Source organism: Hemiscyllium ocellatum, chromosome 2 (assembly GCF_020745735.1).
Source record: "Hemiscyllium ocellatum isolate sHemOce1 chromosome 2, sHemOce1.pat.X.cur, whole genome shotgun sequence".
In the NCBI taxonomy this organism is placed as follows: domain Eukaryota; kingdom Metazoa; phylum Chordata; class Chondrichthyes; order Orectolobiformes; family Hemiscylliidae; genus Hemiscyllium; species Hemiscyllium ocellatum.
The window spans coordinates 27,796,476-27,815,172 of NC_083402.1; the positions used below are offsets into that span (position 1 = coordinate 27,796,476).

Below are 18,697 nucleotides of genomic sequence, written 5' to 3' on the forward strand. Positions count from 1 at the left end.
GTAACCTGAGATACTCCATCAAATCTTCTACCGCTTTTCACCTGTTTCCCAAAAGGTTTAAATTCTCCCAGGAATAAATGTGCTCAATGAGTTCCACATGCAGCATTTACTCAGCAAGAGCTTTGTATAGTTTTGAGGAGGTCTGCGTCAGCACAGACAGAGACACGATTAAATCCAGGGTAATAGCCAGCTGCTTCAAACACCTACTGAAGTGAGATGTGTGTGTCTATGTTACATTCACCATTACTTAAGCTGAAGAACCATCTACACAAGCTGGGAATCAATACGAATAATGTTAGCATAAAAGTATTTAAATTGCTTGATTCCAGATTCTCCACTCTGAATGACTGAGGTGTTAACCCACTGAAAGCAAATGGCCTAACATCTACTTTTAAAGAAAGAAATCAGACTGACTTAATCATACTGAGTCAAGCATACATACAGCAAGCCTGCATTTCACAAGGGTAGCCACAATTGACTCGAGTACAGATCAGAAGGCCATTAAATGTAGGAGCAGATGTAGTCCATTCGGCCCATTGTATCTGATTCAATGAGATTGTGGCTGATTTGAAAAACTTCAACTCCGCTTTCCTGCCTTTACCCCCTTAATCAGAAATAGAGCTGCGAACCTTTTACGTCCAGTTCTCCAAATCACACAACCTATGAGGATTCTTTCCTACAAGGATCCAACAAATGTACCCAATATATATGTTGAACAATTGTAAAATATTTCATTCATTCATCAAGGGCAGTGCTGGCTAAACCAACATTTATTACCCATTCCTAATTGCTCAGAGGCAGTAGTATTGTCATCCATATTGCTGTGGGTCTGGAGTCACATGTAGGCCAACCAGATATGGATGGTAGTTTCCTTCCCTAAAGGATATTTGTGAACCAGATGGATTTTTCCAACAACAGCTTCATGGTCACCATTAGACTTCTAGATTTTTTAAAAGTTAAATTCAAATTACACCACCAGGCTCCCAGAATGTTACTTGGATCTCTGGATTAACAGTCTAGCAATAATACCACTGGGCCATCACCTCCCCATTTATATGAGTATATGATGTACTGATAGACTAAGTTTGCTGGCAGAGTTGTGTATACCAGTGCAACACATAGGACTTGTAGCAGCAAGGATTCTTGAGGTATTCTGGTGTCCCTTTCAGTCTTATGAGAAGGAAGGTTGTTTTTATTCATAGCAGTATTGGGTTAGTCATAAATTGGAAGCCATGCTTGTGTCTACAAGAAAGATTGTTAGGTAAACCCAGTGATTTTTTTCCTTCAGTTAAAAAACTTTGTTTTTATAATTTGTTCCTCTACAGGTAAATAAGCTGAAAAGAGAACTTTCACAGATGAAACAAGAACTGTTGTACAAAGAGCAAGGGTTTGAAACACTACAGGAGTAAGTTCATCATGCCAGACTTAAAACAATTTATTCATATCTTAAAGCTGTTCCTCAATTTAAGTAATTATAAACACAAAGAAGATGTTGAAGTTGATAAGCTAAGTTTTCAGCATGGCAAAGCTGTACAGATTTTCACAGAATTCCCCACACAATGACTTTTCAATCATATGAGGCTAAGCACATAGGACAGTCCCTTAGGGAGAAATATCATTTGAGGCCTGCCCTCATTCATCTCAAGAATGGAGGAATTTAAAACCCAAAGCAGAGAATAATTGCTTCAAAATAGAGTACTACATACTTTACAAAAATCTCCTTGTATGTTTTGAAAGTCAACATACTGTAAATGAACCTGTCAAAGCTTCTGCCTATTTTGTATGCTTTCCATTAAAAAAAAGTCTTTTTTAGGTCAATGTGAAATTAGATGTAATATGCCATTTCATAATAAACTGGCATCACATTTGACCCCTTTCCAGTCTATTTCCTAAATGATGATAACAGAGATTAGAAACTTCAAGTATTTGAAAGCATTTTGCATAATGAAAGTTGTTACTGGAATTGCAATGCAGTGATTGTAATTATCTGGATGAGCCTCCTGAGGTTAGCTATAAATTAAGATTACTACTTCTAGTTTAATTTGAGGTATGTACGTTGAAACAAACATAGAATTGTAGCTGATCAACATAGAGCCTGAAAGTGGTGTCCATGCTGAAAATTCAATCCAGGACACAGATCTCATTGCCTCCTGCTGTATCTATGCATTATTATTTCAGTGGAATGGTGGTGAAGAAATGGCTTTACCCAGCCTCTTTAAAATAAGGTATTTATTTTAATTTGATTGATATTATAGCATTGAAAAATAAATCATTGCATTTGCACTTTCCTGTCTTTCAGTTAGATAACTTGGGGGCACAGTGAGTGAGTTCTGGATAGTTGTCTGGGTGTTAGTAGAAGACTTGCATTTCAAGAGAACCTTAATGCATCTCTTCAAAGTATCCATACAAACCTCTAATGCGGTACTTTACTCAGCAGTTCTGGTATTGTGTAAGTGAGTATGATAACTAGATCATCATTAGTAGCAGTGAGCTGAATGACCAGGTAATTTAGTTTTAAGAGTGCTGACTAAATGAACATTTTTTACCACCAGGAGAATTCCTCACTCTTCTTCAGGCATTGCTGCATTACCTAACATTCAGCTAAGTCACTGGAACAGGCAGATGGGTCCAAGGTTAAATCATTTAGCCAGCTGTTGTAAGCTAGAGTACTTCGAGTGTGTATGCTCAACTAGAGTGTATGCTTTAACCTTTTAAAAGTCCATCTATTCCCTGTTTTTGGTTTTTTGTTTGATTACACCTATATTGGGGGATTTCCTTGTATGACTGCTTGTATATATTTCTGATTAATTGAGTGAATATGCACTAAGGTAGGTTGACTGTGTTGGTCCTACCTGTATGTCCCCTCTCAGCTTACATTTCTCCCAGATGAGCAACCAGAAAAACGAGTGCACCCAAGTCCTCACAGCAGTTAAGATATAAATTAAAAATTGTGATTGTACTGAAGAATTGAATGGTGAGTAGTAATGAACTTGCTTTGGCCTACTGGGAAACGGTGACTGTCCTTCGGGGGTCCAGAACAATGCTGCAGGTGATCTAGAGGTGTCCCCTCTATGGATTAAGCTGTAAACTAATTGCCTTAAAATCAGAAAATGAGGAGGTGGTCGTTTGGCTCCAGGAATCTGCATTCCCGAACTGAAAACAATAAAAACTGGGACAAAGTGGAATTTTGGCATTAACAATAAAGAACCGCAATAGGATTGAGACAATTATGTATGAGCTGGTTAAAGTTTAGTCAGGCAGATTGCTTCTATTAGTTTTTTCCAACAATGCTATATTGTCAGAAATAGTTTACTGCCTGGCAAGTTTGATTGGAATCCAAAATATGTTTGAGTAATTGTCAACAAAATACTGCAGGGAAACATTGGGCAGCTGTGTGAGGCTTTTGGTAGGTCAAGTTTTTGTGTTTTTTGCAGTAGTACACCTAATGCTTAAAGTTATTGCAAAACCAACCAATTTGCAACCTCCGAGTCCTCATATTACCATGCACTCTTTCTGCTCCGAATGTCACCGCTGTGTTTTTAATTTTACCAAATTGCGGGGAGGGCGTTTGAAGCTTTTTTTTCTCTTAAAATACTCACAGAGTTTTGAGATTTGAATTCTGGGGTTCCAGAATGGAGAATGTGCAAACTCCACACACAGGACAGTTATCTGAGGGTGCAATCAAACCCAGGTCCCTGGTACTGTAAGGCAGCAGTTCTAACCACTGAGCCACCAGGCCACACTTCTTTTTTTAAATGTGTGGTTGGAAACCTGCACACCTGGTCAGTATGGGGAGATGACTTTGTTGAGACACATAAGGAAGGGGACTTGACTGTGTGTACATTGAAAGGAATTTTCCTCTTCTGGGAGAATCTAGAACTAGAGGTCACAATTTAAAAATAAGGAGGCACCAATTTAAAAGAGAGATGACGAAGCTTTTTCTTTCTCTGGACATTGAGCGTCTTTGGAATTCCTCGAAAGACCATGGATGTGATGGCAGAATTCAATAGATTCTTGATTACAAAGGGGATGAAAGATTATTGGAGATATGCAAGAATGAAGAGTTGAGGTCAGACTTAGATCAGCCATGATCTTATTGAATGGTGGAGCAGGCTCAAAAAGCCAAGTGACCTACTCTTGTTCCTTGTTCATATTTTTGTATTAGCCATTGTGCTTAAACTGCTGCCCAGGGGAGATGAATCTTTAACCGGATTCTCATCTTGTTCATCTACTTTTCAGAAATTCAATCAATCTCTCTCTTTATTCCGCTGTAGAATTGATCGGAAGATGTCTGGAGGACAGAGCAGTTATGAGCTGAAAGAAGCCAAAGCCATCTTAAGTGAGCTGAAAACCATCAAGAAGGCCATCAGTACTGGTGAGAAAGAGAAACAGGATCTGATGCAGGTACTGGAGGAGTTTACAATAGACTTGTAAACTGAAGCTTACATTTTGTGTAATTTGCTAAAAGCTGTAACCTTTTGCTTCAGCATATTGACATTGTAATTTGTATACTGTCTGTTATCTATCGCTGCTTCTGACTGGCCAAAACCATCTACTTCTCCAAGATCATCCTTTGAAACAATGTCAAATACATTTTCTCCATTCCAAAATGTCTCCCCAAAACATACATAAGGATATGTTCCACGGATTAGAGTTTTAGAGCCTTTTAGACCTCTAGTTCAGATACCATCGTGGCGTGGGGAAAGTAGAAAATCCTAACAATTCCTCCAAATTTCTAGGTTGCCCCTTAAATTCTTTATCCTGTGCAGAAATTTCCCAGGCACTTGCATCAGACTTGCTTGTGTTCTGTCTTTCTTTGGGGTGCCTAGCAGAAATGGGGTGAAGACAGTAAAGTAGGTAAGGGGAAGTACTCCTTCATCTTCAATAAAATACTCCTGCTGGACCTATACCAGATGGAGACGCTGTACTATCCAGAAAATCCATTGAATATAGAGTTGTGATTGAATGTCTGACCGGTCTCATTGATCCCCACAGAGATTAATAACTTTTAAAAAGGAATGAATTTCCCAGCGACAGCCAGAAATAATCCGAAGGATAAATTGATGTTTTGAGACTTTTACTGTATCAAAAAAAAACTGCATCAAACCTCATAGAGCAGGAAACAAATTAGAGAAAAAGTACTTTTTGTATTAACTAGTCAATGCAATTGAGTGTATCCCAAAACTGTCTACCTTATTTCTGGAATTTTCTTTTTTATACTTTCGACATGAGCCTAGTTGGCCATGACAGCATTTATTCCCCATGCCTGGCTACCCTTCAGAAGATGCCTTCTTAAACCATTGCAGTCCATTTACTGTGGGTATACCCACAATGCTAAAAGGAAGAGAATTTCAGGATTTTGACTGAGCAACATTGAAGGGATAGTAATATGTTTCCAAGTCAGAATGGTGAGTGACTTGGAGATGAACTTGCTTGACAAGGGCAAATCCAAAGCAATGCCCAGTTCTCCAGCATGTTCACGTCCTCTGCCGGACTCAATTCAAACTTTCAATTGTTCTTGAAAAGTGATTCCATGCAGTCAGAGTCTTGCAGTCCTGAAGTGAGATGATTCCTTGCACCTCATAAGCATCCTGTCAGTTTATTAACACAATACTGCTCTTCTCTGCTTCTCACAGCAGTTAGTTCTTTGCCTCTCTGCATAGCAATAGATGCTTCCTCCCTCTCTCTCTCTCTTTCTCCCTATATCTGTGCCTCACAAAAGCATTGTCTTTTTTACTCTGAGTTACTGTGAAACACTGTCCCCCGTTAGGTTTCTAATTCAGTTTGTTTTCCCATGGAAACCAGATTACATAAGCCTGTGTCTGAGTGTCTCTTGGTATGAGCTCACTTTCCTCTCACCAAAACATTCCAAAAGGAGGCATTTTAAAACATAGTTGTCTTGTAAACTTTATCATTTGCAACAATGGTCACCTGAGTTATTTTATCAAATATTGTGTTTGTGAACGTTCTTAGTAAAATCTTTCCATTCTTTGATTCTTCCTTTGTAGAGTCTTGCCAAACTGAAGGATCGATTTCTTTCCAGCCAGAGTGTGAGAACCTTCGAGTCAGACTTGCTCTCCAATGCAGCGAATACCCACCTCTCTACCTCCAGGCAGTGCCTAGATGCTGGTTCACAAACAGACATCACTGGTGATGTGAGTGCTTAACGTTATGAATTCCACAGTGTCTTCTTTTGTGTTGAGTCCCACACTTTAAAAGAAAACTCTTCTAAAAAGTGACAACTACAGTTTTTAGCTGGTGACTTGACTCTCCCACAATTTTGCTTTTGTAAGTAAATCTTTATAAAATACTTACATGTATACAAGAAAGACATCACAGTCAGTTAAAGATTGCAAGCATACAGAGGAATAAATGTTCAGATTAATAGTTCACCAGAGATCATGTTGATTAAAGTCAACATACTTACCAAAGTTCCTTCTGGCTTTCAAGCAATGCAAGACAATAGGTTAGAAAATTCTGATCTGCCAAGTAGATGAATGAGAGGAAACAATAAAATATTATACAAGGATTGGCAATAGCGCCCTGTTCCTCATGCTGTATAAATTGTTGTTGCTTTTAAAAGTTGGTATTCTTTCATGTGTTCTGGTGAGGTCAACATAACAAACTTTAACAGTTTGTCTCCTTTTTGAGCAATCAAGTTCTCCATGACCAAGCAACTGTATGAGGGCGACTTTAAGTCAAATATAATTATGAATCACTGCTTTAATACAAGGGGACATAGTCAGGACTGAAAACAAACCAGAAAATAATGAAAGGACTCAGCTAGTCCAGTGAGTCCATATGTGGAGAAAGAAACAGATTTAATGGACATTGATTTTAGGGGGTTCATGGTCACAGTTACCAATATTGGCAGCTGAATATTTGTTGCAATTTTGTGCTAGTTTATTATGTTTGTTAAGAAGCAGCGGGTTAGATATGATACCTAGGTACTTAGATAAAGGAAAGTAAACAACTGTGATAATTGGGGATATCAGAGGACAAACAGGCTGTGAGCACAGAATGTTTCAATCTCGATAAAGTGATGGGATTAGCATCCTGCTCTATAGCCGAGATATGAGGAATTTCCTCCCTCCATTTTCCTCCTCTCCTTGTGGTCCATCTTCCATCTGCCTGATGAAGTCTACTCAAAGAAGACTGCTCTCTGGGGACCTCCCAACAAGAAGTGCTATCTATCAGATCTGCTTGATGAGAACTGCCCCCTGAGAGACCCTGCTCTGCCCAAATTCTTTTCTTGATCCCTGCCTCGGTCTTCCAGCATGAATCCGACCTAACTTTGGCAAGGGCTTTTCCAGCAGGGATTTGGTTTCCTTGACCCTAGTGCAGCTATTCCAGCACAGAATTGGCCTAGCCTCTAAGGGATCCCTGGGTCTTCTTGTCGTCAGTACACCATTCTTCACAAGGCACTTATTACCCATCTTACCTTCATGACGATAATAAAAGTCAGTCCGACAGTGTAAGACTGGGGTCACATCTTGTGGGCGGCACGGTGGCACAGTGGTTAGCACTGCTGCCTCACAGCGCCTGTAGACCCGGGTTCAATTCCCGACTCAGGCGACTGACTGTGTGGAGTTTGCACGTTCTCCCCATGTCTGCGTGGGTTTCCTCCGGGTGCTCCGGTTTCCTCCCACAGTCACAAAGATGTGCGGGTCAGGTGAATTGGCCAAGCTAAATTGCCCGTAGTGTTAGGTAAGGGGTAAATGTAGGGGTATGGGTGGGTTGCGCTTCGGCGGGTCGGTGTGGACTTGTTGGGCCGAAGGGCCTGTTTCCACACTGTAAGTCTAATCTAGAGGTGGCAAATTCCCATTTGTTTAATCACAGTTTGACAGTTTTCACTGCCTGTTTTCCTGATCCTGGCCACAAGTTCTCTGATTCATGGAATTTGGTTGTGTGATCTGCTCTGTTTTGAACTGATAGGTAGTTAGTTCAGAACGAGAATCATTCGGACACCATACCTTCGATCTTATCTGATTATGAAATACTACACTTACTGAAATGTTGATGCAAAACATCACATTTTTTTACCTGAACATTAATATCCTGATCAGTCAGTCAGCCTTGAATTGTTTCACACTTCCATCTTCTAGTTCATAATGTGCTAATTCTCAGCCTTGATCATTTGTTTGCTTTATGTTACATAAGGTAATCAGTTCCAGTTAGGGATATTGATTAATTCAACCAAATTAATTTGACACCTGAAACTTTTTCTGGATTGCAATGGTGCCTAATCGACTTATAAGTAGGTTTATTCATGTTCCTTTAATCTCTTAATTATTCATTTTACTGCTACACAGATTCTTGATGAGCAAGGAAGTCAAACTGTGTCAAGGATGGCCAAGATTGTAGAGTGCAGGCCATAATCAGATCAGCCATATTCTTATTGAAATGCAGAGCAGGCTCCAAGGGATCTATAAGTAAAAAATGAGGTCTGCAGATGCTGGAGATCACAGCTGCAAATGTGTTGCTGGTCAAAGCACAGCAGGCCAGGCAGCATCTCAGGAATAGAGAATTCGACGTTTCGAGCATAAGCCCTTCATCAGGAATAAGAGAGAGAGCCAAGCAGGCTAAGATAAAAGGTAGGGAGGAGGGACTAGGGGGAGGGGCGAAGGAGGTGGGATAGGTGGAAGGAGGTCAAGGTGAGGGTGATAGGCCGGAGTGGGGTGGGGGCGGAGAGGTCAGGAAGAGGATTGCAGGTTAGGAGGGCGGTGCTGAGTTGAGGGAACCGACTGAGACAAGGTGGGGGGAGGGGAAATGAGGAAACCGGAGAAATCTGAAAAACTGGAGAAAACCCATCACGAAGGACTCAAAGCCCTCCGCTTCTTCCTTTCCCGCCGCACCAACCAGTACCCTTCCACTGACACCCTCCTTCGACTGACTGAACTGGTCCTCACCCTGATTAACTTCTCTTTTCAATCCTCCCACTTCCTCCAAACTAAAGGAGTTGCCATGGGCACCCGCATGGGCCCCAGCTATGCCTGCCTCTTCGTAGGATATGTGGAACAGTCCATCTTCCGCAACTACACTGGCACCACCCCCCACCTTTTCCTCCGCTACATCGATGACTGTATCGGCGCTGCCTCGTGCTCCCACGAGGAGGTTGAACAGTTCATCAACTTTACTAACACCTTCCATCCCGACCTGAAATTCACCTGGACTGTCTCAGACTCCTCCCTCCCCTTCCTAGACCTTTCCATTTCTATCTCGGGCGACCGACTCAACACAGACATCTATTATAAACCGACTGACTCCCACAGCTACCTGGACTACACCTCCTCCCACCCTGCCCCCTGTAAAAACGCCATCCCATATTCCCAATTCCTTCGTCTCCGCCGCATCTGCTCCCAGGAGGACCAATTCCAACACCGCACAGCCCAGATGGCCTCCTTCTTCAAGGACCGCAGATTCCCCCCAGACGTGATCGACGATGCCCTCCACCGCATCTCCTCCACTTCCCGCTCCTCCGCCCTTGAGCCCCGCTCCTCCAACCGCCACCAAGACAGAACCCCACTGGTTCTCACCTACCACCCCACCAACCTCCGCATACAACGTATCATCTGCCACCATTTCCGCCACCTCCAAACGGACCCCACCACCAGGGATATATTTCCCTCCCCTCCCCTATCAGCGTTCCGCAAGGACCACTCCCTTCGTGACTCCCTCGTCAGATCCACACCCCCCACCAACCCAACCTCCACTCCCGGCACCTTCCCCTGCAACCGCAGGAAATGTAAAACTTGCGCCCACACCTCCACACTCACTTCCCTCCAAGGCCCCAAGGGATCCTTCCATATCCGCCACAAGTTCACCTGTACCTCCACACACATCATCTATTGCATCCGCTGCACCCGATGTGGCCTCCTCTATATTGGTGAGACAGGCCGCTTACTTGCGGAACGCTTCAGAGAACACCTCCGGGCCGCCCGAACCAACCAACCTAATCACCCCGTGGCTCAACACTTTAACTCTCCCTCCCACTCCACCGAGGACATGCAGGTCCTTGGACTCCTCCACCGGCAGAACACAACAACACGACGGCTGGAGGAGGAGCGCCTCATCTTCCGCCTGGGAACCCTCCAACCACAAGGTATGAATTCAGATTTCTCCAGTTTCCTCATTTCCCCTCCCCCCACCTTGTCTCAGTCGGTTCCCTCAACTCAGCACCGCCCTCCTAACCTGCAATCCTCTTCCTGACCTCTCCGCCCCCACCCCACTCCGGCCTATCACCCTCACCTTGACCTCCTTCCACCTATCCCACCTCCATCGCCCCTCCCCCTAGTCCCTCCTCCCTACCTTTTATCTTAGCCTGCTTGGCTCTCTCTCTTATTCCTGATGAAGGGCTTATGCTCGAAACGTCGAATTCTCTATTCCTGAGATGCTGCCTGGCCTGCTGTGCTTTGACCAGCAACACATTTGCAGCTCCAAGGGATCTATATACATGGACACCAAGATCTCTCTGCTCACCTACGCTATGAAGAATCTTACCATTAACCCAGTACTCTTTATTTCCTGTTGCTCCTTCCAAAATGAATCACCTCACACTTTTCAACATTAAACTCCATTTGCTACCTCTCAGCCCAGCTCTGCAGATTATCTATGTCCCTCTGTAACCTGCAACATCTTTCAGCACTATCCACAACTCCACCCACCTTATTGTCATCTGCAAATTTACTAACCCATCCTCCTACATCCTCATCTAGGTCATTTATAAAAATGACAAACAGTGGTGGCCCCAAAACAGATCTTGCTGTACACCACTAGTAACTGAACTCCAGGATGAACATTTCACCATCAACCACCACTCTCTGTCTTCTTCCAGCTAGCCAATTTCTGATCCAAACATCTAAATCACCCCCAGTCCAATGCCTCAGTATTTTGTGCAATAGCCTACCGCGGGGAACCTTATCAAATGTCTTAGTGAAATCCATATACACCACATCAATCACTTTACCCTCCTCCACCTGTTTGATAACCATCTCAAAGAACTCAATAAGATTTGTGAGGTATGACTGACCCTTCATAAAACCGTACTGACTATCCCTAATCAGCTTGATCTCAAGGTGCTTATAAATCCTATCTCATAACCTTTTCCAACACTTTACCCACAACCAAAGTAAGGCTCACCGGTCTATAATAACCAAGATTGTCTCTACTCCCCTTCTTGAACAAGGGGACATTATTTACTATCCTCCAGTCTTCTGGCACTATTCCTGTGGACAGTGATGAAATAAAGATCAAAGCCAAAGATTCTGTAGTCTCCACCCTGGCTTCCCAGAGAATCCGAGGATAAATTCCATCCAGCCCAGGGGACTTATCTATTTTCACACTTTCCAGAATTGTGAACACCTCCTCCTTGTGAACCTCAATCCCGTCTAGTTTAATGGTCTGTATCTCAGTATTCACAACATTGTAATGTTGAAGCAATTCACGCTGCCTTCATTTGGCACACTGTGACTGAATCATAGAATGTTAAACTCTTGATCCTAGAGAGTGATGAAAGCTCAAACAATAAGTCTGATTAAGGTGGGACTGACAGATTTCTACATACCTATGAGGTGAAGAGATATGCAGATGGTATGGGAAAAAGGAATTGCTGTGAATGACTGGCCATGATTGGTTTGAATGGCAGAACAGGCTCAATGGGCTGAATGGCCTACTCCCCTCAAATGTTCCCATGGTACAGCCCAGGAACAGTCGTTCAGTCTGTAAAACTCAACACAGCTTTCTATAAGCTTACAAATCACATTTAATTCTCCTGCTCACAGCATCAGGATCCCAGGTTTGATTCCAGCCTCGGGTGACTGTCTGTGTGGAGTTTGCACATTCTCCCTGTGTCTACGTGGGTTTCCTCCGGGTGCTCCAGTTTCCTCCCACAGTCCGAAGATGTGCAGGTCAGGTGAAGTGGCCATGCTAAGTTGCCTGTAATGTTAGGTGTATTAGTCAGAGGGAAATGGGTCTGGGTGGGTTACTCTTCAGAGGGTCGGTGTGGGCTTGTTGAGCCGAAGGGCCTGTTTCCACACTGTAGGGGATCAAATCTAATCATAAATGCAAATTGTTATTGGAAAAGTCCCAAAATGTTTCCGTCTAGCTGTAACTCTTCATTAGTTATCATTTGTAGGTCTTGACCTTTCAATCTCTCCTCCTACACCTCCATTGTTTTTGCACACATGTGCACAATTGGATCTACTCAGAGTCATACAGCATGGAAATTGACCCTTTCGTCCAAATCATCCATGCTGATCAACCATCCCATCTGATCTAAACCCATTTGCCAGCATTTGACCCATATTCTTCTTGACCCTTCATATACCAATCCAAATGCCTTTTAAATGCTGTAATTGTACCAGCCTCCACCACATACTCTGGCAACTCAGTACATACTCACAGCACCGTCTATGTGAAAACACTGCCCCTTAGGTCCCTTTTTAAATCTTTCCCCTCTCACCCTAAACCTATGTCCTCTAGTTCTGGATTCCTGTACCTTGGTTATTCACCTTATCCATACCCCTCATGATTTCATAACCCTCCAAAATGTCACCCCTCAGCCTTCGACATGCCAGGGAAAATAACCCCATCCTATTCAGTCTCTCTCCATAACTCAAACCCAGTGTCTTAGCAGATGCTTCCTGATAGTTGTTTCAGTTAACTTCAGCAGGCTCTGTTCCAGAAAGAGTGTTGTTTCAGAAAATGATAATGTTCTAAATTTGTAGCCTGAGCAGACGTAGTTAATCACAGAAACCTGGGAATAATTGACCTCACATCCTTAAGCCGGGAGAAATGAAATCAACCCCACTGAGTTTGCTCCTGATACTCTTTCTGTCTGGAAAATATGGCAAATTCACAACTTTGTATGAGAACAGAATGAAGCTTTGATACATTGCAAGCGAAGAGCCTGCCCACTCCGAGGACATGGCTGTGTATGAAACGTAAGTCATTCAAGGGCTGCTGGTCTCCTTGGAATCCTGTGCTGGCATTAGCCACATGAGGACTTTGGAGTTACATATATTTTTTCTGACGGGCACACTCTGCTGACATTCCAATCCATTTGACACACTACATATTCGTTATAGATAGGAGGTAGTTTACCCTCACTTGTTATCCGATTATGTATGAAATTAATTTCTTCAGAAAGCAGTCTGAGCAACGTGTTCCCTCGAGCCAAGTTTGCACCCTTACTACAATTAGAACTTGCTATCTGATCGCTGGAGCATTTGCTGATGGCATTGTAAGCATATGATGATAAATCCGAGTCATATGCAGGTCAAGCTTCAAAGTAAACAGCTTAGGGCATAGATTTGAGGCATGATCTGATATTTTGTTCACTGGAATGCTAATTGAGTAGAAATTTTAATCGCTTTAAGGCCAGTCCCTGGAAGGACTCTCAGTTCATGTGATGTTTGCCAACTTCAGATCAGATCGACCTCAGTTGACTTTATCATGTTTTCATTGCAACTGTTTGGCCAAATGTGAAGAGGCTTCATAATCCAAGGGTGAAAATGTAATTACGTTGCGACACTATTTAATTGAAAATACTGTATTATGTGACCTAGTGTACAAATAATAAATGGATAGAAATAGTTATGAGCTAGTTAGCTTTGAATTAATAATTATAAACAGTATTTCTGTTGACTTGTTGGGGGCCATGTGTTTGTTCTGTACCGTCACTGGGTTTAAAAGCCATTGATAATCTGTATGTTTGCATTTGGTTCTTCTACTTCACACCGGTGGTGCGAAAATGGGGAATCTATACCACATTTAGTCAGTAGACTGAAGTTGAATGACTTACTGCTATTGGGCAATTAACCAGCAATATTCACATGGTTTGTCAAAGCCTGACATTAACACTTCAAACTGAACATAACCTTGGACTCTTGTGGTGTCAAGTCAAGCTGGGAAGTATTTAGAAATGATGCATTTGATCCAATTTCAAAGTTACCATCCTGTTTCGTGTATCTGGTAGTTTTGTGCTGGAGAGGAATAAGTTCAGACATTGAATGAACCCACAGGCTGCATTCCAGCCCTTGCTGGGTCCATTGCAAGAGAGGACATTTCTAAAACACACACGCGCATGCACACACACCAAACACACACACACACACACACACACACACACACACCTCGGATGGTGTTGGAGCCATTTTGTTAAGAACTATGGATCACACTGATGCACAAAAGTCATGAACTTTGGCAGACCCTATTCCTGAGGGGTAAGAAAAACATCCATTTCTTGTATAAGCATATGGATGATGATGGGATAACGTAGGTGGATGAGCTGAGAATAGTTCACAGGTCAGCGCAACATTGAGGGCCGAAGGGCCTGTTCTGTGCTGTATTGCTCTATGTTGTTTGTTAACATTCCCTTTGCATTGCATTGGCCCTTTAACCTTCTCACAAAGCTATCATCAAATATGGTGTTCTTCGTAATAACTTCCAAAAGCTTGAATTCATTTTCCACCCTGATATTTGCATAAATAATTACATTGGCATTGAAAAAAATCTCTTCAAAAAACGATTATGTTAATAAGGTAATGAGAATGTTGATCAAAGAAAGCTAGTATTCCGTTATAAGCTGTGTCAATGTTTCCTACAAGGTTGAGTTAATTTCCAGCCTTGGAGCTCAGTTAAGCATTCATAATAATGCAATCTGGAAATAAAAACGGATACCTGCATATCAGTTGAAAAGTTTTCTCTTCATATAGTTGCAAATGAGAAAGAGAATGGTGGGATCATGGGGTGGGTGCAAGTGAGTGAATATGAAGGGTGAGGGAATGAGATCCTGAACGTTATGAATACAACTGAGCCAATGTCCCAGTACATAAAGGTAGGCTTTCTTCTGTGTTAGTCTCATTATCCTCCTTCATTCTTTGTTGCTGCCAGGATGTTTGCCATCCTTCTTATGCAAGTATAGTGTTTGTTCAGCCATGCCATGTGGAAATTGGCACACCTTTGAAACCAGCTACCATACCAGGTATTTATTGATTTCATCTGAAATTTGATTGCAACAAACAATGCTGTACTCGAAGTTTTGAATCACGACTATGGGCTGGTTCATGCCTTCTATTGCACAATTGCTTTGAGTATTCTCTCAAAAAACTTGTGACATTAAAGAGAGAAAGAATTTTAAGAATATGTCATCAAATTTTATTTAATTTTTTTTCTAGATTGGTCCAAGGAGCCGAGCCAATCTGGCTGAGAAGGTCAGGCTAAGTCTTCAGTATGAAGAAGCAAAGAGAAGGTAGATATTCCCTCAACAATAAATTTTACAATTTTGTGCATCTTTTGTTGCATTTTCTCTCATCAGGAGGGTCAGGGTAGAACGGAAAATTTTTATCCACTTTCCATTGGTGGTTATCAATAAGATCTTTTCAAGAGTCCGTCTTTCCACTTCCTCACCCCTACACTTGTTGCTTAAAATGGAACAAGAGATTTAGCCAGTGCTTTCCGACCCTGGTCTTGCTAACTGTGATTGCAGGGGACAGGACACAGATTCCAAACAAATAAGATCTCTGTTAATTATGCAGACTGGTGACAGTGTTGTACTCATCAATTTGACGACTTGCACCAATCTCCAGGAGTCCCATTCTCAAATTGCTGAGAATTTCTGTTTTGTCATAGGCTGCAGAACCTTCCTTCCCTTTAACTGTGAATGGGGAAAAAAAACCTGAATTGTTTACCAACCCACAGATTGGTGATTCTGTGAATGTAATTATTCCCTGACAGATTTTAGAAACTAGGGAATAAATTCTGCAAACACTCCAAATTTTTTCATAAATGCTCTGTTTTCTCGTATTACTGCCCATGGTATAAGAAGATATTATTCTCTCAGCCTGTATTAGCCAGCTAATTATCTTTTCTGTTTCTGTCCTTCGGGATTTTCTCACTTAGTTATACTTTCACAACCTTTCCGTGGGGTGACCCATTCCTCACAGTTGGGGAGGACTTTTTTTGTCTCTAAAACGGTTGTGAGTCTTTGAAAATCCCTTCAGAGAGCAGTGGAAGCAGGGATATTGAAGCGTTTTAAGGAAGAGGTAGAAAGATTTCTTATTGACAAGGGAGTCAGTAGTTATTGGAGACTGGTGAATATGGAGTTTGAGGTAAAAGCAGATCTTATTGAATGCTGGCATGGGCAAGATGGGCAGAATGGCATACTTGTGTTTCTTATTTGTAGGTGCCTATCTATCTGCACTTCTTGGACATGTGCAAAAGGAGAAAGTAAGGACTGCAGATGCTGGAGATCAGAGCTGAAAAATATGTTACTGGAAAAGCGCAGCAGGTCAGGCAGCATCAAAGGAGCAGGAGAATCGACGTTTTGGTCATAAACCTTTCTCCAGGAATCCTGAAGAAGGGCTTATGCTCGAAATGTCGATTCTCCTGCTCCTTTGATGCTGCCTGACCTGCTGCGCTTTTCCAGCAACACATTTTTCAACTATGTGCAAAAGTACAACTAATATGAGTTTTTCGGGTAATGTAAGACAGGCAAGCTGTAATAACACAATGTTTTTATTACATTTCCTTTATTTCAGAATAGCAAACATAAAGATTGAATTGTCAAAGCTGGACTCTGATGTCTGGCCAGGGATGCTTGATGTTGAGCGAGACAAGCTGATGCTGATTAACGAGAAGGAAGAACTGCTGAAGGAACTGCAGTTTGTGACCCTGCGGAAATGCTCCCGGGATGACTTAATGCGGCTGGAAGCAGAGAGGAAGCGGTTGGAAGAGGAGCTGCATTCTGCACCAAACACACCCAGTGAAGCGCTGGCTGAGAGGTCTGAGAGCCTAGGGATCCTATAGGTCAACATAGAGGCATCCGAGTGGCTTCTTCGAGTCAGAGAGATGTATAGGATGGAAGCAGAACCTTTGGTCCAATGCTTCCATGCCAACTAGATATCTTAAATTGATTTAATCCCATTTGCCGGTATTTGACCCATGTCCTCTCACCTTAAACCTATGACCTCTAGTTTTGGACTCCTGTACCCTGGGGAAAAGACCTTTGCTATTCACCCTATCATGCCCCTTCATGATTTTATAAACCTTTATAAGGTCACCCCTTAGCCTCCAGGGAAAATAACCCTAGCCTATTCAGCATCACCCTCTGGCTCAAACCCTCCAACCCTGGCAACATCCTTGTAAATTGTTTCTGCATCCTTTCAAGTTCTTGTTAAATATTGATGGGAGGGACGAAGGTGTAAGAAGAGAGAGTGTTGCAGATGGATCTTTGAAGGCAAACCAGGTTAACACAGAAGTTCATGAAGCAAATTGGATGCTGAGCTTTCTGAAGAGAGGCCAGGGAAAAAGAACAGAAAATTATGCCAAACCTGTATCAGACAGCAGTTTGACTCCAGCTGGAGTCTACTGTCTAATCTTGGGTACTACACTTTTAAGAAGAGTATGAAGACCTTAATGAGAGTGCAGAAGAAATTAAAACATATATCTCCAGCGATAAAGAATTACAGAAATGTGAATAGACTGAAGAAGATAGGATTGTGCTGCACAGAGCAGAGAAAGTTGAGAGGAAACTTGTTAGAGTTGTTTAAAATCATTAAGAAAACTAGAAACAATTATCAGTGGCTGAAGGGTTGATAAACAGAACAGTGTTGAGGATATTCATAAAATAACCAAAGGTGACATGAGGAAAAGTTTTATTGTACAAGAATGATGTAGAGGTGCTGGTGTTGGACGGGCATGGAAAAAATCAGAAGTCAAACAACACCAGGTTATAGTCCAATAGGTTTATTTGAAACACAAGCTTTTGGAGCACTACTCCTTTGCCAGGAGAAGTGGAGGGAAGCTCACAGGCACATTGCGCTTCCCTGCACTTCACCTGATGAACGAGCAACACTCCGAAAGCTTGTGATTTCAAATAAACCTGTTGCACTATAACCTGGTGTTGTGTGACTTCTGACTTCATACAAGAATGATTAGGGCTTGAAATACACTGCCTGATAGAATGCTGGATACAGATTCAATGTAGCATTCAAAATGGATAAATTTGAAGGAAATGTCATTGTAGGAGATATGAGAAGCAGCTAGGTTGTGTTCAGAATAACTGTAGAAAATGTAATGGGCCAAATAGGCATCTTCAAAACTGTGTGATTTCTATGACTCTATGATATTCATATTCAATACATTTTAAGTACAAGAGAACAAGGGAAATATACTCTGGCACAGATATGATGGCATATGGATTGGAACAGATTTTTATAAATATTGTTTATACTGATGCCTTTGCGTTTAGTTTATACACTGTGCTTCATAGATGTAGCAATTTATTGAAGCTAATCTATTATTGCTTTTATTTTTAGACTAAAATTACATGAGAAGAGGAAAAGGCTTGTGCAGCATCTTGAAGATACGACACAACTAATCATGTATCTACATTCACAACTTAAAAGGTATGTGTTCTTGTGAAATTCATGGAAAATTCAACCATTTACATTTAACTACTTATAAATTTATTCTGAATAAATTTGAAGGAATGATTATCTGGAGATTTCTCACTTTTAAATTTACTTCGTTGGTCTGAGTCACATGGGAACTGTACCCTGCACTACATATAGCTTTCAAAATCTATTACCTTCATCAATCCTCCAATTCATTACCCTCTCAGCATGTAAATATAATTGTTTTGCATAAACTCAGAAAATGTACTGCAGTAGCCAACCAGTATTTGAATCTGTTTTAT

At 41.8% G+C, this 18,697-nt stretch overlaps 1 protein-coding gene across 2 annotated transcripts in view; it reads left to right on the forward strand.

Moving 5' to 3' along the window:
* The window catches only part of LOC132826896 (protein WWC2-like), a 242,194-nt gene that overhangs the window by 164,027 nt on the left and 59,470 nt on the right, over nt 1–18,697 (forward strand). For both annotated transcript variants that reach the window (XM_060843176.1, XM_060843185.1), the window contains exons 5-10: nt 1,326–1,405; nt 4,275–4,404; nt 6,009–6,155; nt 15,177–15,250; nt 16,539–16,781; nt 18,318–18,407. In XM_060843176.1, the coding sequence (XP_060699159.1) occupies nt 1,326–1,405; nt 4,275–4,404; nt 6,009–6,155; nt 15,177–15,250; nt 16,539–16,781; nt 18,318–18,407 (764 nt within the window). The remainder of the gene's footprint in view (nt 1–1,325; nt 1,406–4,274; nt 4,405–6,008; nt 6,156–15,176; nt 15,251–16,538; nt 16,782–18,317; nt 18,408–18,697) is intronic.